Source organism: Sinocyclocheilus grahami, unplaced genomic scaffold, assembly GCF_001515645.1.
Source record: "Sinocyclocheilus grahami isolate Dianchi unplaced genomic scaffold, SAMN03320097.WGS_v1.1 scaffold15.1, whole genome shotgun sequence".
Classification (NCBI taxonomy): Eukaryota; Metazoa; Chordata; class Actinopteri; order Cypriniformes; family Cyprinidae; genus Sinocyclocheilus; species Sinocyclocheilus grahami.
In genome coordinates, this window is record NW_015505194.1 from 2,949,918 (window position 1) to 2,971,992 (window position 22,075).

The window sequence follows — 22,075 nt, forward strand, 5'->3', positions numbered from 1 at the left end:
GGGGGGGGGGGGGGGGGGGGGGGGAGGAGGAGGAGGAGGAGGAGGAGGAGGTCGTTTTCCTGGTCGGTATAATCGTGGCTCCCAGGACAGCCGGAGGTAGGGGTCCATTTTTGTTCAATTTTCAATAGTTTTGGTTCAGTAAGATTTTTTCTTTTTGTAAGAAATTAAGTTTTATTCAGCAAGGATGCGTTAAATTGATCAAAACTGCCAGTAAGGACTTTACATTGTTACAAAAAATATATATTTCAAATAAATGCTGTTCTTTTGAAGTGTCTATCTCAATCTAAAAGGTATGGCATGTTTGCACAGGTAGGCTTGTGTAAACATACTATGTTCAGTTTAGTTGTATTTTCTACATTAGAAATCAAGCCAATAACTCTTAAGTGTTTAACCTGTCAGGAATCCTCCACCAATGCGCACAGAGAATCGCCTCATTGTGGAGAATTTGTCGTCGAGAGTCAGCTGGCAGGTGAGTGTTCAACAATTTGCTGTCAGGTTTTGTTGAGTCAGTTATATTCCCAGTCATTGCAAATGACAAAAAATAAGGATTTCCTTCAAAGATGAATAAAATATGAGAGTTATGTAGATAGATAGATAGTTATGTTGATTTAGTAGCTTTTAATTACCCAACTAAATGTAAATCTGTGACAAAAAGTGTCATTCTGAGATTAATTTCAAATTCAAGGTCATATAAAAAATACTTGGTGCTAGAGAAGAGGAAATGGTAAAGTTAAGTCACTTTGCCTCTGTTTTAACCAATTGTTCACCCCTCTATTTGCCAGCCTGACTGTTGTGTCGTATGGAAGAGATCGCTAATGGTGGAGTTAACCCCTACAGGGCCCCTCTCTCTGCTTAAGCCACTCCCATTGTGTCCCACGCCTAGTTGACCTCCACCGATCGCCGCCGATCGCATGAGAGCTCTCTGTGAGTGATGCCCTCTCGCTCTAGATGCAGCGGCTGCCGCTACAAAGCGCAGTTTGTGACGGTGCCGAGCTGAAAGAGAGAGAGAGAGACAGAGTGAAAGAGAGAGAGGGGCAGAAAGAGAGCGAGAGAAAGAGAGAAACAGAGCCAATCTCTGGTATACGCAGTCAATCGAGGGGTTCGGTAATTTGAGAGGCTTCGATCGGTATACTCACCCACCCTGCTCTCTGGTGGTCCCGAGGATAAAATCTCCAGGTTATGGCCCCAGCCCGATGGGTACGTTCCCAGGTATTAGTCTATAATCTCTTCCTCGCTGTTTACGCTCAGTGGCCTTGAGGGGACGGCACAAATAGGGTACGATCGATGGAAGGAAGCCCTGTGCTCTACCACACTGTATACACTTGTGTTTTGGTAAGAATACATCTGCCATGTAAATGTATTTAGCATTTTAACAAATATGGGGCCCTTTTTTATGAGCTGCTCCACATATTTCCTCTGCTAGTCTTGTAGTACGGGGGTCTGGGAATGTTACAGCATTGCAAGCCAAAAGTACTCTTGGTTATACGCCACTCCTTTTCGTTCCAGTGCTCGTTAATTTTGGCTGACGAGACAGAAGTCTTTGTGTTTAGAAGCCAGGGTTGGCCTCACAAAGCTTTGAATAAAGATCCCTAAGACCATGAAATGGGGCTGATTCACACGTGTTGTGGTTCAAAGGTGTCAGCTTGGCCTCGCTTTTTGCCGTTCTTTTCTGTCTGATTACTAATCCAAAAAGTTACCCTACACAGACCCTATACTTTTTGTTGGTATCCGTGTGCTGAAATGTTCTTCAGCTTAATTTGAATGTTTGTATGGAGCGTATTGAACATGGTCCAGGCTTGAGCATGAGCTGAGAGATTCTCGGACCCCAACTTTGATAGTTCAGTTACTGTGATACTTTATAAAACGTGTAAAAATTATTATCTAAGTTACTTAGCTTACTCAAAATCCTGGTGTACTGTGTGTAGGATTTGAAGGATTTCATGAGACAAGCCGGAGAGGTTACTTTTGCAGATGCCCATCGGCCAAAGCTTAATGAGGGGTGAGCTGGCTATTTTCTTTCCTGTTACTCTCCCTGCAGAACTATTTTAAAGCTGAATTGATACTGCTTTTTTTTTTTTGCTGTTTTGTGTAATACTTTTATCTTTCTACAGTGTGGTTGAGTTTGCATCCCATAGTGATCTAAAAAATGCCCTTGAGAAGTTGTCTGGGAAGGAGATCAATGGAAGGAAAATCAAACTTGTTGAGGCATCCAGGAAAAAGTGAGTTATTCTTGTTTTTAGCTGTCTGTTAAGGTTTAAAGTTTACAATTTTTGTATGTACTGTTAATGACAAATGTAGTATATAAACTGTATAATATGTATAATGAAAAACATATATATATATATGTCTATACAATACTGTTTAAAAGATTGGGGTCAGTCATTTATTTAAATTTTTTTTCCACCAAATCATTAAATTAAATTGATCAAAAGTGACCGTAAACACATTTATAATGTTACAAAAAAAAGCTACACAACTTATTTTCTTACGGACTTTCTAATAATAAAAAAAAAAGCCTGAAAGAAATGTTTTCACAAAAATATCAAGCAGCACAAATGTTTTTAACAATAATAATAATAATAAATGTTTCTTGGTCACCAAATCTGCATATTTTAATGATTTCTGAAGGATCATGTGACTCTGAAGACTGGAGAAATGGTTGCTGAAAAATCAGCTTTACAATCACATATTAAATATTAAAATAGAAATGTTTAAATCATTTAATAGTTTATTGTAATAGTATTTCACAACATTACAGTTTTACTATATTTTTGGAGCATAAAAGACAGTTTTCAAAAACACTTTAAAAAATCATATCAACCCTTAACTTTTGAATGTTAATATTGACAGACGGATGATTGATTGATTAGTTGATTGATTGATTGATTTTCTCTTGTCCTGTAGATCCAGAACTCGGTCTCGTTCAAATAGCTCATCCCGTTCTCGTTCCAGAGGGCGCTCCACGTCACGTTCTCGTAGCCGCTCCCGTTCCCACAGCCCCAAATCACATAACCGCTCCAGAAGTCGGTCCCGTTCGGCCAGTGCTTCTCCTGTGCGGCCCAAAGAAGCCCCACGTGCTGAATCAGCGTCACCACCGACCCCAGCACAGCGCCCCCCACCGTCTCGTTCCCCGTCTGCTGACAGTCGTCATTAGCCGCCACTGCTCTGTATGCTGAGGGATGCGTCTGTAGTCAAGCACTGCAAGAGGTTGAAGTTAGCAATATTGTTCTGTCTTTGACCAGTTTTGGTCCCGAAAGTGGAGGAACAGCCTCTCTCCAGCCTCTGTTGCTAGATTGAAGGTATTTGACAGGAGAGTCACTTAAATCAGGAATATACTACTATTTTGGGTGTTTTGTTGAAGTTCATATCGGAAATGGGTATTTTGTGGTTATTTTTATCACTATATACAGAGTGAGGTTTGATTGATGTTGAGAGAGTCTATAATTGTTTAAATATAATCATGGACAAGCCAGTAAATGTGATTGTTTTCAGTAAGTTTGACTCTTTGTTGTGTGTTGAAAATATTAATTAGGGTTTTATGAATAAAACATAGTATGAATCGTGACTGACAACAAATGAGCTTTTATTGCTTCGTGAAAGGCTGATGGTAACATGAATTTCTAGTTCAAAAACTGCCACACATGCACAAACACAAAATGAGGAGCGAGGATTTCATATCCAACAAATAAAGTAAAATTAAGTTTCTAATACTTTGTAGGTCTTTCAACATTTTACAAAACCACCTGTGCTGTTTGGGCCAGCTAACTGTTTCTTTTTGTTACTTCATGAATATATGTGTGAATCGTTTGTAATGTGGATGCTTGAATTATAATCAAAGCATTCTCAGAGTTCCCTCCACGCTGCATGAAAAAATTAGATCTTATCAAATGCAAGCCTATTCATGTATGCATTTAATTTCTCATTCTGGAGACATTTCTATGTTGCATTTGTTTGTATGAGTAAATTATGCTTTTTTGCAATGCATACAAAACAGGATGAGATTTTAATATGGCGTAATTCTGATGTATCATGCTTTTTAGTATTCCGGTATTTTGAGTATGTAAAAATCTGACAATGTCAGGTTTTGTCTGGATATGTTTTTATGCATGCGTTACCTTTCTGTACCATGGTACAAATATTACACATGAAAATGTTTTTGAGCAATTATAAAGTTTGTGTAGCGCTGTTAAAAATGAATAAATTACTGTAAAGCTGTTAGGAATGAGGTCGGCCATTTTCCAAAATAAAAATCACACAATCTGAAACAGTAATGACAATATTACAGTACATGCCTAAAACAAAAATGCATTACACATATATTGCTCATATAAGACAGTGTTCAGATAAGACCGTAATGGTTTCTTAATGCAGTGTCTAATTGTATGTGGTTGCACAACAGCATAAAAGTGCCATATTTTTAAATCTGAAAGTCTCCATTTAAAAAAATTATTCAATGTGTTTCTAAGCCATAAAAACTTTTAACAGGGAATACATTTTTCAAAATGTTTTCAAGTGTAAAAAAACAAAGTTAATACCTTTATTCAAACAATTAATTTTTGTAAACTATTTTTACACTCTAAACGGATTATTCGGCATTATGCATATGTTTTTCAAGGAGGAACAAGAAAATATGTAGTTTCCCCGTGGTCACAACATTTGTGGTACTTTGGTCCCAAATTCCTTGAGTCCATTTTGAGCTTTATAAGCACTATGGGGTCCTCAGATAACACTGTTAGAGGGCCCATTAGTTTCTTCAGCTGCTCTTTCCACTGCTGTGTACTCTTTAGTTTCTGTGTAAAAGGAGATAAGTTATTTTTAGAATTTAAAATACTTATTATAATACAGTATTTTATTTAAAAAGATAAAAATAACTAAATACTTATTTAGGTTGTTAGGTGAGTAGAATTTTACAAAATGGAAATTTGCTGAAATGTACTCATTCTCAGGCCTTTCAAGATGTAGATGATGTTTGTTTCAGCATGAAAACAAATTTGGATAAATTTAGTATTACATCACTTGCTCACCAATGGATCCTGTGCAGTGAATGCGTACCGTCAGAATGAGAGTTTAAACAGCTGATAAAAACATTACAATAATCCACACGACTCCAGGCTATCAATTAACATCTTGTGACGTGAAACGTGTTCGTAATAAACAAATGTTACATTTTGAATTCAACTCGTTGCTTCCATCTAAAATACAAGTCCTCTCTATCTACTGTATATTGCTTTCTCCAAGAAATATGCACAGATCAACCACCGCTTACAAGTGAAAACAGCCCCAAAAAATATGTCAGTGAATTTTGATGTGAAAGGACAACATGGGTTGGGGATTTTCACTTTACAAGACGTGAATTGATGGACTGGAGTCGTGTGGATTACTTGTGGAATATATGTGATGTTTTTATCAGCTGTTTGGACTCTAATTCTCAGTCACCGCAGAGGATCCATTAGTGAGTAAGTAATGTACTGCTAAATTTCTCCAAATCTGTTCAGCTGAAGAAGAAAAAAACTCATCTACATCTTGGATGGCCTGAGGGCAAGTACATTTTCAGCATTTCATAACAGTTTATAGAGTTCATGTACCTTGTTGGGATGGTCTCAGTCTCTGATGGCATCTGAACAGGAATATCAAAATAAGGGCCTCGACTATCTGGAACACAATGTAGATGACGGGGAAGAAATACAGCTGACCAATGAGCTCAGCAGGAAAGCCCACCTTCAGGATTGTGGTACACAGCTGGATGTTCTGACAGCCCACCTCCATAGAAACAGTCCGTCTGCAACTGAGGACCAAATGACACAAGTGAACATGATGATGAAAAAACAGCACTGTGACTGAAGAATAAATCAATTTGCATCTCACTCATACACTACAATTCTATATGGTGGACATACGGTGCATTCATCCTGAACAGAGTGGACAGGATATATCCACATATGAATCCAGTCAATGGCATCAATGCAGCTGTGGCTATAAGTTGACGAGACAGCACTGTGAAAATTTTTCCTCCATCAGACATACCAGCAAGAACCCCAATGACAACACATGAGATCAGCAGGAATGTTAACCCAACCTACAAGCCAACAGGAAAATAAATGCAGAACATGCTTATAATTGTTTATAATTTGTCTATCATGCTAATGGCATGTAGCCAGAGCATTTATAGTTTACAATACAACAGTTTGCTTTGCGTGGTCGAGCAGCATTCCAGAGTGTTGAAAGAAACAAGTAGCGGTCTTTATGAATGTGTAATTGAATCATTTACTCAACTGATTCTTCAAAGACGCTGATTCATTCAGGAACTAACAGGGGTGCGTTTCCCAGAAGCAGCTATGGTCACAAGTTCCGTCATTACCAATAGAGTGCAATGGAACTTGCGACCATAGTTATCTAACAATATATGGAAATGCACCCCTGGTCTGAGTCGCACAACGGTTTTGTTTTGGCTTTGCTTAAAAAATAGAAACAAACAGAGAAACTGAAATTGTGTCTAATTTCATCTACGTTAGAGGTCACTTTTACCGCTGTTCAGCAGATTTCGCAACAGGTTCAATTTGGTCACGCAGATTCGCCCTGTTACCCAACAGAAACCTGCTTGGTTTGAAAGTGACTTCTGTGCAAGCTGTGATTCATACATCACTTCACTATGATGGGTACGTGGTCACGTTAACAAGATTTCACAGGCAAAATTTTGCAGGTCTAGTGTCCATGGAGTTGCGGTGTATGGCGTACAGCTCACACAAAACTCATTTTCAAACCGAGCAGCTTACTGTTAACTAGTACAAGAGCGAAATTTCCATGGGGAACTTGTTTGCCCTCGTGCAAAACTATCACATGGAAATTACTGGATGTGCCTGCAGGATTTTGCAGAGTAATCGTAAATTTTACCTCACCTTTACTCTGCTAAAGTCATTATTGAACTGTTGAATAAAAGCAGTATCATACTCCATACATGAATTAACACACACCTTGATGATGATCTTAGAATACTGGGGCACTCGGTAGTTGATCAAGATCCCAATACCGCAGGGCACCAGGATCATAATCAGGGCAAAAGTGATGTTAGTGAAAGGAACAAATTGTGCCAGGTTTGAGAAACCCTGGCTGTACAGGTAGAGCAGGAGTGGCATCATACCCAATCCCAGTGCCGTGGAACAAGTAGTCATCACAATACTGAGAGAAAAAAATAGATCAAATTAAAAATAGTGAGACACTTTGTGCAAACATATTGTCATTGGTGCCCTGTGTTAGAGAAATGCAGATAAAGCACTAGAAAACTTGAATAGATATTTAACTCATGTATTGCGTTGGGTGGTTCTTGGCCTCCATGTTGTGCATTAAAATTGTTTAATGCAGCCGTGAATTATCCCTCTTATACCCATAAATATGTATAGGTAGATGCCTCATTCAACAGCTCCAGGCACGTAGACACGTCCGCCATCTTGCAACAGTCAGCTTGACGTCATTCACCATAATAAACAATGAATATTCGAAGATGCCACAATCCTGCACAGCCGATGGTTGTAAAAACCGCCGGAATTTAAATTCCCGAAGAAACAGGATAACATTTCACAGAGAGAATGCGAGAGTCCGGCGGAACCATAGATATGTAAGGATTGTGACATCTTCGAATGTTCATTGATAAAATTATGGTGAATGACGTCAAGTTGACCCTTCCAATATGGCGGATGGCTTACGTATAGTGGCCCATAGAAACAGTTGCTAATGAGGCATCTACATATACATATACCATGGTCATTTGTCCAGTTAAAGTTGTTAATGACGTTTGCAGCCCAATATTTGACCGGAAGGGTACAAATGACAAATTTGCTACAAATTCATATTTATAGCACTTATCTGAATTAATTATCGATCAATCGAGAGAGAGAGAGATGACAGCTGTTTGTGTGTTACCTGTGTCCAGGGACGGCGTAAAGGGGGGGGGGTTAGAACGATTCCAAGGGCCCAACGAGGGAGAGGGGGCCCGGAACTCGATTTTTACCCAGGGGGCTGTCAACAAGTTTCTGTGCTCCTGAATGTTTCTGTGTGTGTGCAGAAAACTCTCTCTGTGTGTGCATGTGTGTGCATCAATTACAGCAGCGCATTAATATAGAATGGTGATTAAACTGACTTGGAACTACCTGTGCATTAAATAGTTTTAATGCATACCTCCCAGCCAATCAGAATCGAGTATTCAGACAGACCATGATATAAATTATATTAATGCACCATATAACATCGTTACACAGGCCTATATATTATTCATAGATTATTCATATAGCCATTGTTTTCATTTTTCTTTTCTCAAAAAGCAATTGAATAAGTGTTAACTATAGAATAAATAATGAAATCAACTGCAATTATTTTTTGAGAGTTTAAAAAAAATACTGTAGGCTACAGTTTTAACAAATCTAACTCAAATTCCAAGCAACACAGGGAACCCGCTATAAGGTATGCAAACATCTTATGCAAACATCTGGGCTAAAAAACACCTGTTTTGCTTATCTTTCATGATCTGTAATGGACCCTTTTCACACTTCCGGGTTTCTCAGCAGCAGAAGCCGTCATAGTAGGGGAAACTTCTATAGCAGTGAATGGGAGACTACCACAAATATATTTTTTATATTCTCATTTGCTCAAATAGCAAAAGAAAAACTCAATGATAGTGTTTTCATGACTTCCAAAAAAAAGCAAAAACAGAGAGAGACTGATAACGGCAGTCAGTAGAGAGAACCATGTCAAAATTACAATACATTATTTATAGATGCTGTATTAGAAACACCCTCGCATTAACGTTAACTAGATTTTTTGTAATTTGATGCAAAGGTAGGCCTAATATAATACAAAGTAGGCCTATAGTGTTATAAATGTACTTTATTTTTAATGAAGATACAAAAAAACTTTGAAGGATTTACAATGCTGATGACCGTAGAAATGCATCATCACAGTATTGTGAAAAGGGTCCATTGTCCCAGCTATTCAAATGATTTAAAGGAAATCCATAGATTGCTAAAAGTTCTTGCATTGTTTGCAACAAATAATCTCAGTGAGGTGAAGCTCATCATTTTCTCCATTAATCTACTATTGGACAGTATTAATTGTCTCAAGAATTACCTGAGGTTCATGTCTCCCTGGAGAGCCAGAGCAAAGATGTTGGAGAGGTTTCCTCCCGGACAGCACCCACAAATTAACACAGATATGCTCTCCATAGGACCCAACTGAAACAGCTTTGCAAAGCAGAAGGCTGTGAGGGGCATTATACCATATTGAGCCCCAACTGCAATCGCCACCCCTTTGGGTTTGATGAGATAATTCTTGATTTTTGAGATTTCCAATGTGCATCCAAGAGACACCATGGTGATAAAAAGAATAACAATTAACACCAAGCGGATAACCCGGTCTGCATTGTCACTGAATGCAGAGTCATTTGAGGTGGTGTTGTTTATATTCCCGTCAAAGCTTGAAAAGTTGGATTCAATGGTTGAATTGGCAGTGACCACCATTTTTGAAATGTTTTCATAAACTGTGAGATAGAAGTGAGAGACAGTTAAAGTGTCAAAAAGTATGTAATCCAAGAAATAACAACAAATGCTTAAGTTGTTTTAAGTATATTTGTTTCTGTAGAAAAATAAATCTCAAGCCTACCTTTGATTGACGCGGTGCTTCGGTGACTGTGTGGAATCTTCTCAGAAAGCCAGAGTGAACCAGTGAGAGAAAAATAGTGGTTTCCTATCTGTCCTCTAATCTGGTACAGTTTTTTTCCCCAGCTCGTTTGTTCATTAACCCTTTAAGGGCTAAACTCAAGCTACACACCTCAAAACAATGTACACTAGTAGGAACATAACAGCATATTATATAGAATATTATATAGAATTTTTTTTCTTCACACAGTTGTTACAAACAAAACTGAATTGAAAATTTTCTCATTTACAACATCCAATTTTTAACACAAATATGCTTTTTTGGCCTTTTATCATACATGTCTGCTTTCACATTTTTTTTCCTACGCTAGGAAATTAGTCATAATAATTTCGACAAATTTTTTATATATTTTCATAAGTATCACAACCATTGGAAAAAGTTCAGCAACAGGTTATGCAGATTGATAATTTCCTTGATAAGTTACAAAATAGAAATGAACAAGTTATGGTGTTCATTGCCAAGTTTCAGAGCTGAAATTAGTGCAAGGCTGTGATTCTCATGTTCTTTGCAACCCACTGTAGGTAACCACATCCTACACAATGCAGCACTCACGAAATGCCAATGGAAGACTCTTGTTTTCAAAAATACAATAACATATCTAGACATTTCCAATAATTCCAGTTAGTCAGCATCTAACAACTAAACAACTCATGTTTTTATGTAAGTTTGCTCTTTCTGGACAAAAGGCTAGGCTATCTCAGCATGATATCAGTGTTGCTGCTATAAAAAACACTATGTTCAAAACAACCCAATTTGGGTTGTTTTTAACCCGAGGGCTGGGTAAGTATGGGACAGAACACATGTTGGGTTGATTTTACCCAGCATATGGGTTGATTTGATTCATTTTTACTATATTAGCCTACTTGCTTATTTTTTTACTTCATACATGAATTAATGTTTACAGATTTACTTGAATCATCTAAACCTTTGTAAAATACTCCACACAACCACTGGTTTGCATTATAACTTCCTTCATATCATATTTCCAGTATAGCATATTTTATATAGTTTTTAATATGTAGACCATACATATTGCCTATATTTAAAATTGTTTAACAAGCATTAGAAGTAAAAATTAAACATTTAGAAGTAATTCACATGTAATCGATCAGACTCTGTTAGCCTATTTCCAAAGAAACGCCGCTGCTTCTCGTGCCGAGCTGGAATCGTGTTCGGTGGGGAACTGCTAACTTCAGACCGCCGCCCTGCGTTTCACTCATATGCTGTGACTGACTCCATAACCTGCCCATAAACAAACAGTAAACATCTCCTGAAGAGGATGCAAATACGCCTTTACGAAACTACCCAAACACTGAAAAAATGACCCAAAAGGCTCAACCCAGCATTTGGGTTGAAAAAATAACCCAGGATTTTTTTTAGATCGAGGAGTTTGCTCTACTATTTGAGCTATAAATTATTAGAGCCATGAGAGTTTTGAATTTTTAACACGTACATTATGCAAGACAAATAAGTTGTTACATTGTATTTCCGATCAGTAATAAAAAAATATTCTATTCTATTCTATTCAACACTACTAATGAATCAAGAAAAAAATACATTATTATCAGTAGCAGTGCCACTAATGAATCAAAATCAGTTAGATACATTTTTTATGTATTATATTATACAGTATATTATATTACACAGCACTAGTAATGAAGCAATTATCAACAGTACTACTAATGAATCAAGATCAGTTAGATATTTTAATGCATTACTACACTATATTATTTTAAATAACACTACTAACAAATTTGGATTAGTCAAATGTTTTTTAAACAACTGAACATAATCTTAATCTGAATAGATTGCTCTCATAAAGAATACTTATATTGCCATCTAGTGTTGAATATTAAATACATTATAAACATTATATGTGTTTGAAACAGAAAATTATCTGAAAAGTGCAACTATCGTTAATGGTCCAACAAAACTGAATGACTAACATTATCCATGTTATCATTTTTTTAAATAATTGCAAGCGTTTATCTAACATAATGGTACACGTATTTTTGTATTTGACTGATATAACCTGTGAATTTATATACATACACTGGCATTGCATTTCTCAGAAAGGGAACAGGGTGGGAGATTTTAATCCTGCAGTGAAGCAGAGCCCCCCTGAGGAGTTATGGGGGAAGGGTGCTGGTGGGTCAGGCAGATTGTCTGAGCTCATATTTGCAAGCTGCCACATAGACAACACTGCTTTTTGGGCGGTCACGCTTCATCCTGGCTTCAGTCTCCTGTAGTCTGTTTCCTTCTCCACAGCCAGTACTAGAAATCAGACATTTGGGAACGCAAAAATTTATCTTTTTTTTGTTGTTGTTCTGACTATCTTATTTAAAGGGTCCTTTTTGTTCTGGTATAGGATGTGTCAGAGTAAAGATTGAGTGAATTAAAGGGTGAGTGACAGTATTTTTGTGTTTGCATGAGTCCCCCTATTTGGTACTCTGACCTTGTGGGGGAGTGAACACAAATATGTGTTTGTTTTTACCCTTTTACTGATCCAGCAGCTCATATAATCCACTGTTTAAGCTCCTTATCTGTAGCACTATTTTGTGGAGAGAGGGGAAAAAGCACCTCTCTCTCACCTCTCATCTCTCTTGCTTTTTTCATCTCTCTAGCCTGTACAGAACAGAAATTTTAAATCATATCACCAAAAGATATATAAAAGTTATTTGGTCTCATGAAATATCAAAATATGCAATTTGATTTACCTATGCATACCATACGTAGGTATTTTACATGTATGTGATAAGATTTGTGGCCTTTTTGGTCATTAAACTAAGTGTATTTTTTATGTCAGACTATGGACAACCTTATTTAGACATTTCCCTTATAATTTCAAAGTTAAAAATGATTTAACTTTTTAATTAAATAGACAATCACAGCCCTAACAGCAAAAACAATGTTGTTGTTGTTACTTTCAGAGATTTTGTAAAGAATTGTCAGCGCATTTTTCATTGACCTCTGGACACGTAGTTGATATTTGCTTTTTTTAATCTGCTAATTTATTTTCTGAACCTCATGATTAGTTAAATAAATGACAAATAGTGTTTTTACAACTTGCTTTATGTAAAATATATTAATAAAGAAATCAAAGCTACTATTTCAGAATGGTAACTGAATAGGTGTGTAGGAGTTAAGTTTATTTAGATTGTTGTTGTTGTTTTAAACTGTAACCCCTATTCATCTATTCTATATAATAGTATATACATCTGTGGTTTGTATTGTTATTGATCTAATAAAAATAATAAAAGAATAATATTAACAATGCTTTACATATTTAACGTGTAGTATTACTCACAAATATTTGTAGCATTAGTAATCACCATATTAGTCACAAACAGCACTGAACACTTTCCACGTGTCTTGCTTGTAACACGACAAAAAATAAACTACAATTACCATGAAGCATTCTCATTAAAAGAGCTGTCCTTCGACTTGAAGTAGAGACGCAACTCAGAACTGCTGCCTGGGTGTTGTAGTTGTACACAATAGATTCGCTGTTACATCGGCCAACTTTTTAGTTTAAAAAAAAACACCAAATCCCATAATGCCTTGCGCCGTAATCACAGGCGTGACACGCCACGGTAAATGTCCGTGTGTAGGCGAGTCACGTGTGGAGAGTCCGTTGATCTCGTTTCGTGTAAGCAGTGAATCTCTCTTGTTTGTTCATTTGATTTGGGCCCCATTTCATGTTGTTTTCAAAACAACATTTCGTGTAGATCTATCTATCTTCGCCGAAGAATGAGCGACAACGATGATATCGAGGTCGACAGTGATGTAAGTGTAGTTATTATTGTTTGTACTCTGCATGTATGAGAACGAAACCTCTTGTGTTTTCGATACTTGAGCCTCAATATGAGGCTAGCCTGTTAGCTTGTTAGCCATCCTAGCGTTTGAAATCATTTTCCAGCCAGTTAAATGAGAATATCAAGCCAGATGAGCAATTAAACACTGGGGTCGAGTTTATACTTGTCTCCATGTATTTACATTAGCGATTCTATGTACTAAAACAGTGCATTGTATCCATCGATAGCCAGTTAACGTTAAGTGTCTCTCTTACAGCTGTAGCTACAGTTGTACTTTTCTGTTCTGTTTTCATCAAATCAGAATCACCGAGATTTCACTCTGTGGTGCGTAATAAACGGAGCAATTAATCCAGTTGAGCGTTTAATGCCGAAAATTGCTTCTCTTTTTGAGATTAGCTACAATTTATTTCCGGGTATGTACTGAACAGCCGTAGCTAATTTGCATCAGTGGACGACAAAACAAGATAGAATCAAGCCTAAAAAGGGGTAGATGTGGATTGAAGGAGCACACAGTCTGCTTGTTTCGAGTCTGTTCAGGGAGCTCAGTGCTCGACAGCAGGGCACTTGCTGAGGGAGGGAGGGACGCGACGCGACGCGACGCGGTGTATATTGCGCATTAGTTGAACGATGTGAATACGTCAACAGGGTGATCCCTTGTAATGTATGCATTTCACCCAAATGAGATCTTGTTTTTGTTAGATTAGACTGTGTATGAATAAATAAGCAACATTAAATATAAATCCTCGACCTATGGAACATCCTCCTTTTCAATTTTCAGTCATTTTTGTTTTGCAGCTGTTACAGAAACATTTGCACAATAAGTACAAATTTGATTTGAAATATGATTTGACCTTGAGATTAGCTTCGATGTTTGACCGCTGTTTATGATCATACTTGGTTACAATGACAGTAATAGTTCTTATTTCTGCCAGGAATGCAAAATCAATCAGGAGTTAATGATATTTTGAATAGAATAACGAGAGACAACCCTGTACATATTCAATAGTGTTTGCTTCCATTTGATCAGTGCTTCGCTGCACAACATACAAACCTTTACTCCAAAAGTGTGCACATTATGTATTCATACGGTTACCTCATATTTCTTTAAATAGAATAGGACCATCATTTCTTAATGACTCGCAGAAAGATTCTCTGCCGATCCCTCAGGCAATATTGCGTGATCATAATTCCCACATTGCGGTGATGGTAAACTTCTGCGTTCATAATACATTTATGCGTCAGTTTATTATATACAATATCTGCATTAGGTCACAGTAGAGTAAGTTTTGAGCAAAACGTGTATTAATCTCATACTGTCACTCTGAAATAGACTAATGTCGCGCGCTGATTTTCTGAAAGCCCTGCATGGATTAAGGCGCGTGAACCAGGATCACGAAACCCAGACCTAGTATTTTTTTTATACTGTATGTATGTATATATATATATGCACACACACACATACATTCATACATACAGTGGTGTGAAAAAGTGTTGGCCCCCTTCCTGATTTCTTATTTTTTTGCATGTTTGTCACACTTTAATGTTTCAGATCATCAAACAAATTTAAATATTACACAAAGATAATGCAAGTAAATACAAAATGCAGTTTTTAAATGATGATTTCATTTATTAAGGGAAAAAAGCTGTCCAAACCTATGTGGCCCTACGTGAAAAATGAATTGCCCCCTCCTGTTAAATCATGAAAGAACTGTAATTAACCACATTATTTTAGAAAGCTGGGTTAAATTTCACTAGCCACACCCAGACCTGATTACTGCTAGACCTGCTGAATCAAGAAATCACTTAAAATAGATTATCTTTGTGTAATATTAAAATTTGTTTGATCTGAATCTTTTAAGTGCGACAAATACGCAAATCTTTCTGTGAAATGCAAAAAATGAGAAAAGATGCAATGAAGATGAAGGTCTATCAGTCCCTAATATTCTGTATTAAATGTTCTATATTCTGTATTAAAGTCATACAGATTTGAAACATGAAGGTTTTGATGATGCAATTTACATTTTTTTTTTTGTGAACTATCACTTTAAATTAACTGTAAAATGTCCAGTCTGGGCACTGCAGTGAGGTTTTAAGGCAGTTGATTTCTCAGGCTTTCACACCTTACATTTATATGCATTTGTGATTGTCCTTTTATTAAAGCATAATGCTTTGGCTTTTACCATTATACATCACAATGACCCAGAGGCCTGAACAAGTGCGTGAACCTGCTGCTTAACGAGTATTGCTAACAAACATGAATCTTTAAAGAAAAATGTAGTGTAGAAGTGCAGTAGTGGCATAGAGTCGTTTATCCCCTAAATCAATTTAAAACTACATTGCTGAGTGCTTCATTTAAATTATGTGACCAAGTAAGACTAGATAATTGACTTTAACTGTACAGTAGTGTTATTTTTTGACTTCCCAACCTGTTTTGATGTTAAAGGGATCGACAAAACCGTCGTCATTTACTCACATTTGTCGTTCCAAACCTGTATGGCTTTCAAACAAAAATAAGATACGCTGAGGAACGTTTCAACTGCTTTTATCCATATGATGGAAGTTAATGCAGTCCAAAATGACATTGGTCCTCACTGACTTTCATTGAATGAATAAAAAAAAAAAAACACTTGTTTTGTGTTCCACACTTGAAAGTCATACAGATTTGGAATGACATGAGGGTCAGTAAATGATGTCAAAACTTTATTCCTGCTGCTTAACGAGTATTGCTAACAAACATGAATCTTTAAAGAAAAATGTAGTGTAGAAGTGCAGTAGTGGCATAGAATCGTTTATCCCCTAAATCAATTTAAAACTACATTGCTGAGTGCTTCATTTAAATTATGTGACCAAGTAAAAATGTAAATGTCTCTCAGAAACGGTATAAAATAATAAAGTGGATTACAATGTGAACTTGGGCATTTTCAAAAACTAAAAAAAGCCTGATCATCTCCTTAGTTCACTTAATGTCACTTTGAAATTAATACAGTATAGCTTTCCGTGCATTTGGACATTTCTTGGGATTTTGTGGAGATGGGACCAGTGAACTGTTTGCTCTGTTTAACTAGAAAATGGGCTTGTAGACCCCTTCACACCCTAGATTAAAACTGAGACTAGATAATTGACTTTAACTGTACAGTAGTGTTATTTTTTGACTTCCCAACCTGTTTTGATGTTAAAGGGATCGACAAAACCGACGTCATTTACTCACATTTATGTCGTTCCAAACCTGTATGGCTTTCAAACAAAAATAAGATATGGTGAGGAACGTTTCAACTGCTTTTATCCATATGATGGAAGTTAATGCAGTCCAAAATGACATTGGTCCTCACTGACTTTCATTGAATGAATAAAAAAACAACAACACTTGTTTTGTGTTCCACACTTGAAAGTCATACAGATTTGGAATGACATGAGGGTCAGTAAATGATGTCAAAAGCTTTATTTATTTTTTTAGTGAGCTATCACTTTAAGTAGTGACTGGTCAGTGTGAAAGGTGTGTCAATGGAGTTCATAGCAAGATGTTTCAAATAGCACTCATCACAAAAAGCAGGCTTGTTTTTACTGGCCTTGAGTTTTCATTGGGTAGACTGGAGACACGATGTCTGCAGTGTCCCCAAAGTCCTGTTATCTCCCACTTCTTTTTGTGCTGGGAGGAAATAGTTTTTCTTATCAGGATGTTGAGATCATAGGACAACAGGAAGGCATGTTGTAGACAATATTCCAAGAAAGCTTTTCTCTACAATTGTACTTATCATTTTGCTTTCTTTTATGTAAGTTACAGCCCTTTATACCTTTAATTTAGTGGAGACATTGTTATTTTTATGATAGAATTGTGGAGAAACCACATGCATAGTTTTCACTATACTTGAGTGCAGAATAGCCCTTGTCATGTTGAGCACTTGGCCACTTCACGTGCATGTAATTAAATCCTGACATTGGAAGTGTACAATGTAACCTTCTAGACATTAGGCAGACAGACTGGATCACTGGATGGCCACACATAGCTCTTCCAGGTGCAGCATAGACGCTGGAATGTCTTTGTGCTGCCCGGTGGCACGTCAGCATTCAGAGAACTGCTTTCGTTTTGATTCTTTTTCCAAGGAATGCAAAAAGGGCACTTGTTAATGAGTCGCTGGATTCGAAACAGGTTTTACAGCTGTGCTTTTATGTAATAACAGTGTCTTGGCCAAGCCCAGTGCAGTCTTTGTCCTATAAATGCAGACAAGTCAATAAATTAGTATGTCTTAAATTAACTAAAGGAAATTCTTAAAAATTAGCAACAAACAAACATAGTCCACAAGAATAAGCTGCAAACAAAACAAAAAAACATACCATATGCAACTTGTCTCTATTACAAGTCTCAATTTTTTAGATTGTCATGATCACTTAGTTTTTGTTGAGATTTAGAGGTCTGTATTACTACATGGTTTGCTAGTTAAACTATAAGTGTTTTCTTATAACTCGCACTATTAGCCAATGGCACCATGACCAGCGAAGAGGCTGAAGCCGCTGTGATTCTCTCATTGCAGGCAGACAAACGGGCACATCACAATGCGCTGGAGCGCAAACGTAGGGACCACATCAAAGACAGCTTTCACAGCCTTCGGGATTCCGTTCCCGCCTTGCAAGGGGAAAAGGTTGGTGAATGTCAAATGGTAAAACCATGCAGAACACAAGTAGACATAAAGGATGTTTGTTTTGTGTGCTTTTTGTTAATGAAATCTCAGCTGTTACACTGAATGTGATGACTTGAAATGTTATCATGAGATGATTAGCGTGGGATTTCCATGTCGAGGTGTGAATGAAAAGCGTAATGAGAATTGGGAGCAGAGTGGGTCCAGACTGACTGATGTGATCCAAGTATAGGCGTGGTGCCAGGAAGCCATTACAAGGGGAAATGCGGTTTCTCCTTCCTCTTGTGTTTCATATCTGAAATAGAATGTAGTAGAAATCATTTTTAACCTTATGATAGAGCTATATTTCTAGTCACATGACTAGGGATGCACAATATGGTGGTACCATATTGGTTATTGGCTGATGTATGTTTTATTTATTGGTATCGCTTAATATTGGATATTTATTTTTGCTCTGATTTTACATTTATATTAAGTTAGTGTTAGATGACGGCAAAGGTAAATAAATAATTAAATCTCTCTGTTAAATGGAGCATTTAGCTAATCTCAAAATGAATGTTTTCACACTGTACATTATAATGTTGTGATGCCTAAATACTTTTGTAGCATTTAAAACAATTGATTATAGTTAAATGTTTTATTTTTAATTAATTTGGTTTAAATGGTATAGAAATTTAATATCGGACATTTATTGGTTATTAGTCATAACAAAATAATTAATGCTTCCCTAATTATTTTACTATTTCTCTAGTGAATTTATGGTTTTTTGCCACCATCTAACGCTCACTTAGTAATCTTTGAAAGCATGATTAATAATTCAATAATGCTGTTATTAGAATGAATGTCTGTTTTTGTACTGTAAATTATAATGTTGTGATGCCAACTTTTCTTTTTTTATTGAATATTTTTAAGTGTTTTAATTTTATAGACATATTGAGTTTTCAGCCAGTTCTTGGTCATAACATGAACATTTTTAGCTTATCAGTATCGACCAGAATTTTCCAAATGTGTAGCTTTTTAAGTAGGAGGTTTTTAAAGGGGTGGTTGATTATGATTTCACTTTTTGAACATTAGTTTGTGTGTAATGTTGCTGTTAGAGCATAAACAATGTCTGCAAAGTTACGACGCTCAGAGTTCAATGCAAAGGGAGATATTTTCTTTCAAAGAAATCTCTGTTTAAGGACTACAAAAAAACGGCTGGTAGGGACTACAATGAGCTTCTTCCTGGATTTGTGACGCAACTAACCCCGATGTTTACATAAACCCCGCCCCCGGGAACATGCAACTACCTGTAATGGTAAGGGGTCGTGACGTTTCTGCACAATGTGCACTAGGCGGTTAGCGAATCACAAACACACAGAGCCCATTGCGTATTTCCGAGGGAGGGGCTTCATAGAACCAGGAATTAAACAGACCGTTTTGACGAGAATGGAAACGGCAGTGTAGAATAAAGGTAAAACATGTGAAAATAATGCGTTTTTTTAAATGAACACATTACACTGCACACCATAAACAATCAAGCTTTCGAAAAAAAGCTGATCAACCACCCCTTTAAGCTATTTGTGTTCTTATTTGGGTTGTTTGAATTGGTTTGGGTACAATGTACATATTGTGTGCAATGTAACTACATTCCTTGCGTCAAATTCTAGTTTTTAATTTGTTGCTGACAGCAATCTATCAAACAGGCATCCCGAGCTCAAATCCTAGACAAAGCCACAGAGTACATCCAGTACATGCGACGGAAAAACCACACACACCAGCAGGACATCGACGACCTGAAGAGACAGAACGCTCTGCTGGAGCAACAAGGTGGGTGACGCTGCGTTACTCCTCACTTTTGTCGTCTGGTCATGCCGATCTGTGCCAGTAGGTTTCTGTGCAGAAGTCTAATTTGGCTGTTGTAGTGCCTCATCATACAACATATGATTTTAGGCAAAAAATGAAGATTGTGTCGTCCTATGTTTTTAATTTCCAGTACGGGCACTGGAGAAAGTCAAGGGCACCACGCAGCTGCAGGCCAACTACTCCTCTTCAGACAGCAGCCTGTACACCAACCCCAAGGGCAGCGCTGTATCGGCCTTCGACGGTGGTTCCGACTCGAGCTCGGAGTCTGAGCCGGAGGAACAGCGTTCCCGGAAGAAGCATCGCGGGGAGGACAGCTAAACAGCGGATCCTCGGCCTGCTCCACAAAGTTCTCCTCAGAGGGGAGGGAGAGTCACAGCAATGGCCTGTTTCTTGTTGTATTTCTTGTCGCCCCAAACCATTTTGATCAATCTCTTTCAGTGAATGTCAACCCTCGATTCCACACCTGAAGAAACCTCCGCCAGGTTTACAAGAGAGAGGGACGCCTGTAACGGGAAGAACACTCACGGAAAACAACTTGTTTTTACTCTCCCTCCCTCTCCGACTCTGTTCGTCCATCTTGCGTCCTGGCACACGCAACAACAAACGATAATTTAAACCCAAAATGAGGCAGCTTTGCAACTTAAGGACTTGATGCTTTGTATGTTTGGTTTTTTTTTTTGTACCCTTGCCTGCAATCCCTCCGGATGGAAATCCAAAGGGGTGAATGAGGCGTACAGCTCCTAGCACTGCTAAAATATATATATATATATATATATATATATATATATATTTTTGATATCCAAAGGGTTGAATGAGACATACAGCTCCTAGCACTGCTAAAATATACTTTTTTGTCGAATATCTTAAAGCCTGCTTAGAACTTACCCTTAGCTGAATTGTCCCGAGTGGTTTGCCTTTCTAAATATTTGTTACTTTTCCATAAAGGAATGTTTTTGAAGCATCTGTCAATGTACCCCTTGTTAGACCTATGGGATGAGTGACGCATTTTGATGTTATCGATAAAATCCCTTATTTAAAAAAAAAATGCTTTATGGGAAGGCTGCTGAGCTTGTGTTGTATTTGTTGTTTTAGCCTGATGTAGTAAAGTTTACAGGTTGGGGAAAAAAGAGATTTGTTTCTTTTTAAAAAAAGGGGGTTAAAGTAAAAAGTGATAAAGCGTATATTTTGCATCTGTCACCTGAGCCTCCCAAACATGTTTTTCATGTATTTCACTCCATATTGGGAATATAAATGTTGCAAATGATGTTCCTCCCCACAAAGCTAGTCAATATTGAAAGAGTAGATTCATGTCGTGACTTTTAAAGGTAAATGTTCATCGGAAACCGCTGCACACTGCAAAAGTTGCATTTTGAGTGTCTAGGAGACATGAGTGTGCGGGTGCGTGTATCTTTTACCATATTTTCCACTTAGTACATTAGTAAACTGAGTAGGTCTGATTCCATCCCATGGAAATTACAGGTATGTTGTACATACTGCCAACAGTTGTCTTGCAAGTTGAGGCCTACCTTTACAATGAGAATATAAATAAAACTATTTTATCCTTTACATATGCTGTGTGGTTCCTTTGGTTCTCTGTATATATTTTACTCCAATGTCCCAGTTGTCCACAACAAAAAGTCACTGTAACTTTAAGATGTTTGTGATTTAATGGTTAAGGATTGAGGAAAGGGTTTTTAAAAATATATTTTACTTCCTATTTTTACCAGATAAAATATTTTTAATGCATATTCATAAAATGTAAATTGATATATTGTAATCTCAATTTTTATACGTGACCTTTTTCAGGTCTGAAAATCACACTTTCAAAAATTATATATCAGACAGTGGGAACCCTGGCTCTTCAAAAGAAAAAATTGTTGGGGGGGGGTGAATAAAAATTATTTTAGCAAATTTTAATGCTTTTGTCTTATTTTAAATCAATTTAAGTCATCGCAAAGGGGGAAAAAATGGTTGCAGTTTTATACTACACTATTTTATGAAACTTATTTTATTTGATCATTTACTCACTCATGTTTTCAAACCTGTATGACTTAGCTAGATTTTTTTTAATAAGCT

General features: G+C 37.1%; 3 protein-coding genes across 4 annotated transcripts in view; 2 read left to right on the plus strand and 1 right to left on the minus strand.

Moving 5' to 3' along the window:
- LOC107602033 (serine/arginine-rich splicing factor 5-like) overlaps positions 1-4,218 on the plus strand; it is a 6,596-nt gene extending 2,378 nt beyond the window's left edge. For both annotated transcript variants that reach the window (XM_016294425.1, XM_016294430.1), the window contains exons 5-9: positions 48-96; positions 400-469; positions 1,926-1,999; positions 2,112-2,219; positions 2,905-4,218. In XM_016294425.1, coding sequence (XP_016149911.1) covers positions 48-96; positions 400-469; positions 1,926-1,999; positions 2,112-2,219; positions 2,905-3,154 — 551 coding nt within the window. In that variant the 3' untranslated portion in view covers positions 3,155-4,218. The remainder of the gene's footprint in view (positions 1-47; positions 97-399; positions 470-1,925; positions 2,000-2,111; positions 2,220-2,904) is intronic.
- max (myc associated factor X) overlaps positions 1-20,735 on the plus strand; it is a 22,740-nt gene extending 2,005 nt beyond the window's left edge. Inside the window, exons 2-5 of the mRNA XM_016294441.1 lie at positions 13,434-13,491; positions 18,050-18,157; positions 19,825-19,963; positions 20,130-20,735. Of these exons, the coding sequence (XP_016149927.1) occupies positions 13,456-13,491; positions 18,050-18,157; positions 19,825-19,963; positions 20,130-20,317 (471 nt within the window). The 5' untranslated portion in view covers positions 13,434-13,455 and the 3' untranslated portion in view covers positions 20,318-20,735. The remainder of the gene's footprint in view (positions 1-13,433; positions 13,492-18,049; positions 18,158-19,824; positions 19,964-20,129) is intronic.
- slc10a1 (solute carrier family 10 member 1) lies at positions 4,581-9,702 on the minus strand. The gene is made up of 6 exons (XM_016294414.1): positions 9,649-9,702; positions 9,118-9,526; positions 6,972-7,176; positions 5,898-6,076; positions 5,586-5,785; positions 4,581-4,790 (listed from the first exon to the last, which is right to left on the minus strand). The coding sequence occupies exons 2-6, from the start codon at positions 9,504-9,506 to the stop codon at positions 4,720-4,722; spliced, it is 1,044 nt and encodes a 347-aa protein (XP_016149900.1). The 5' UTR covers positions 9,507-9,526; positions 9,649-9,702; the 3' UTR covers positions 4,581-4,719.
- Positions 20,736-22,075: the final 1,340 nt, after the last annotated feature.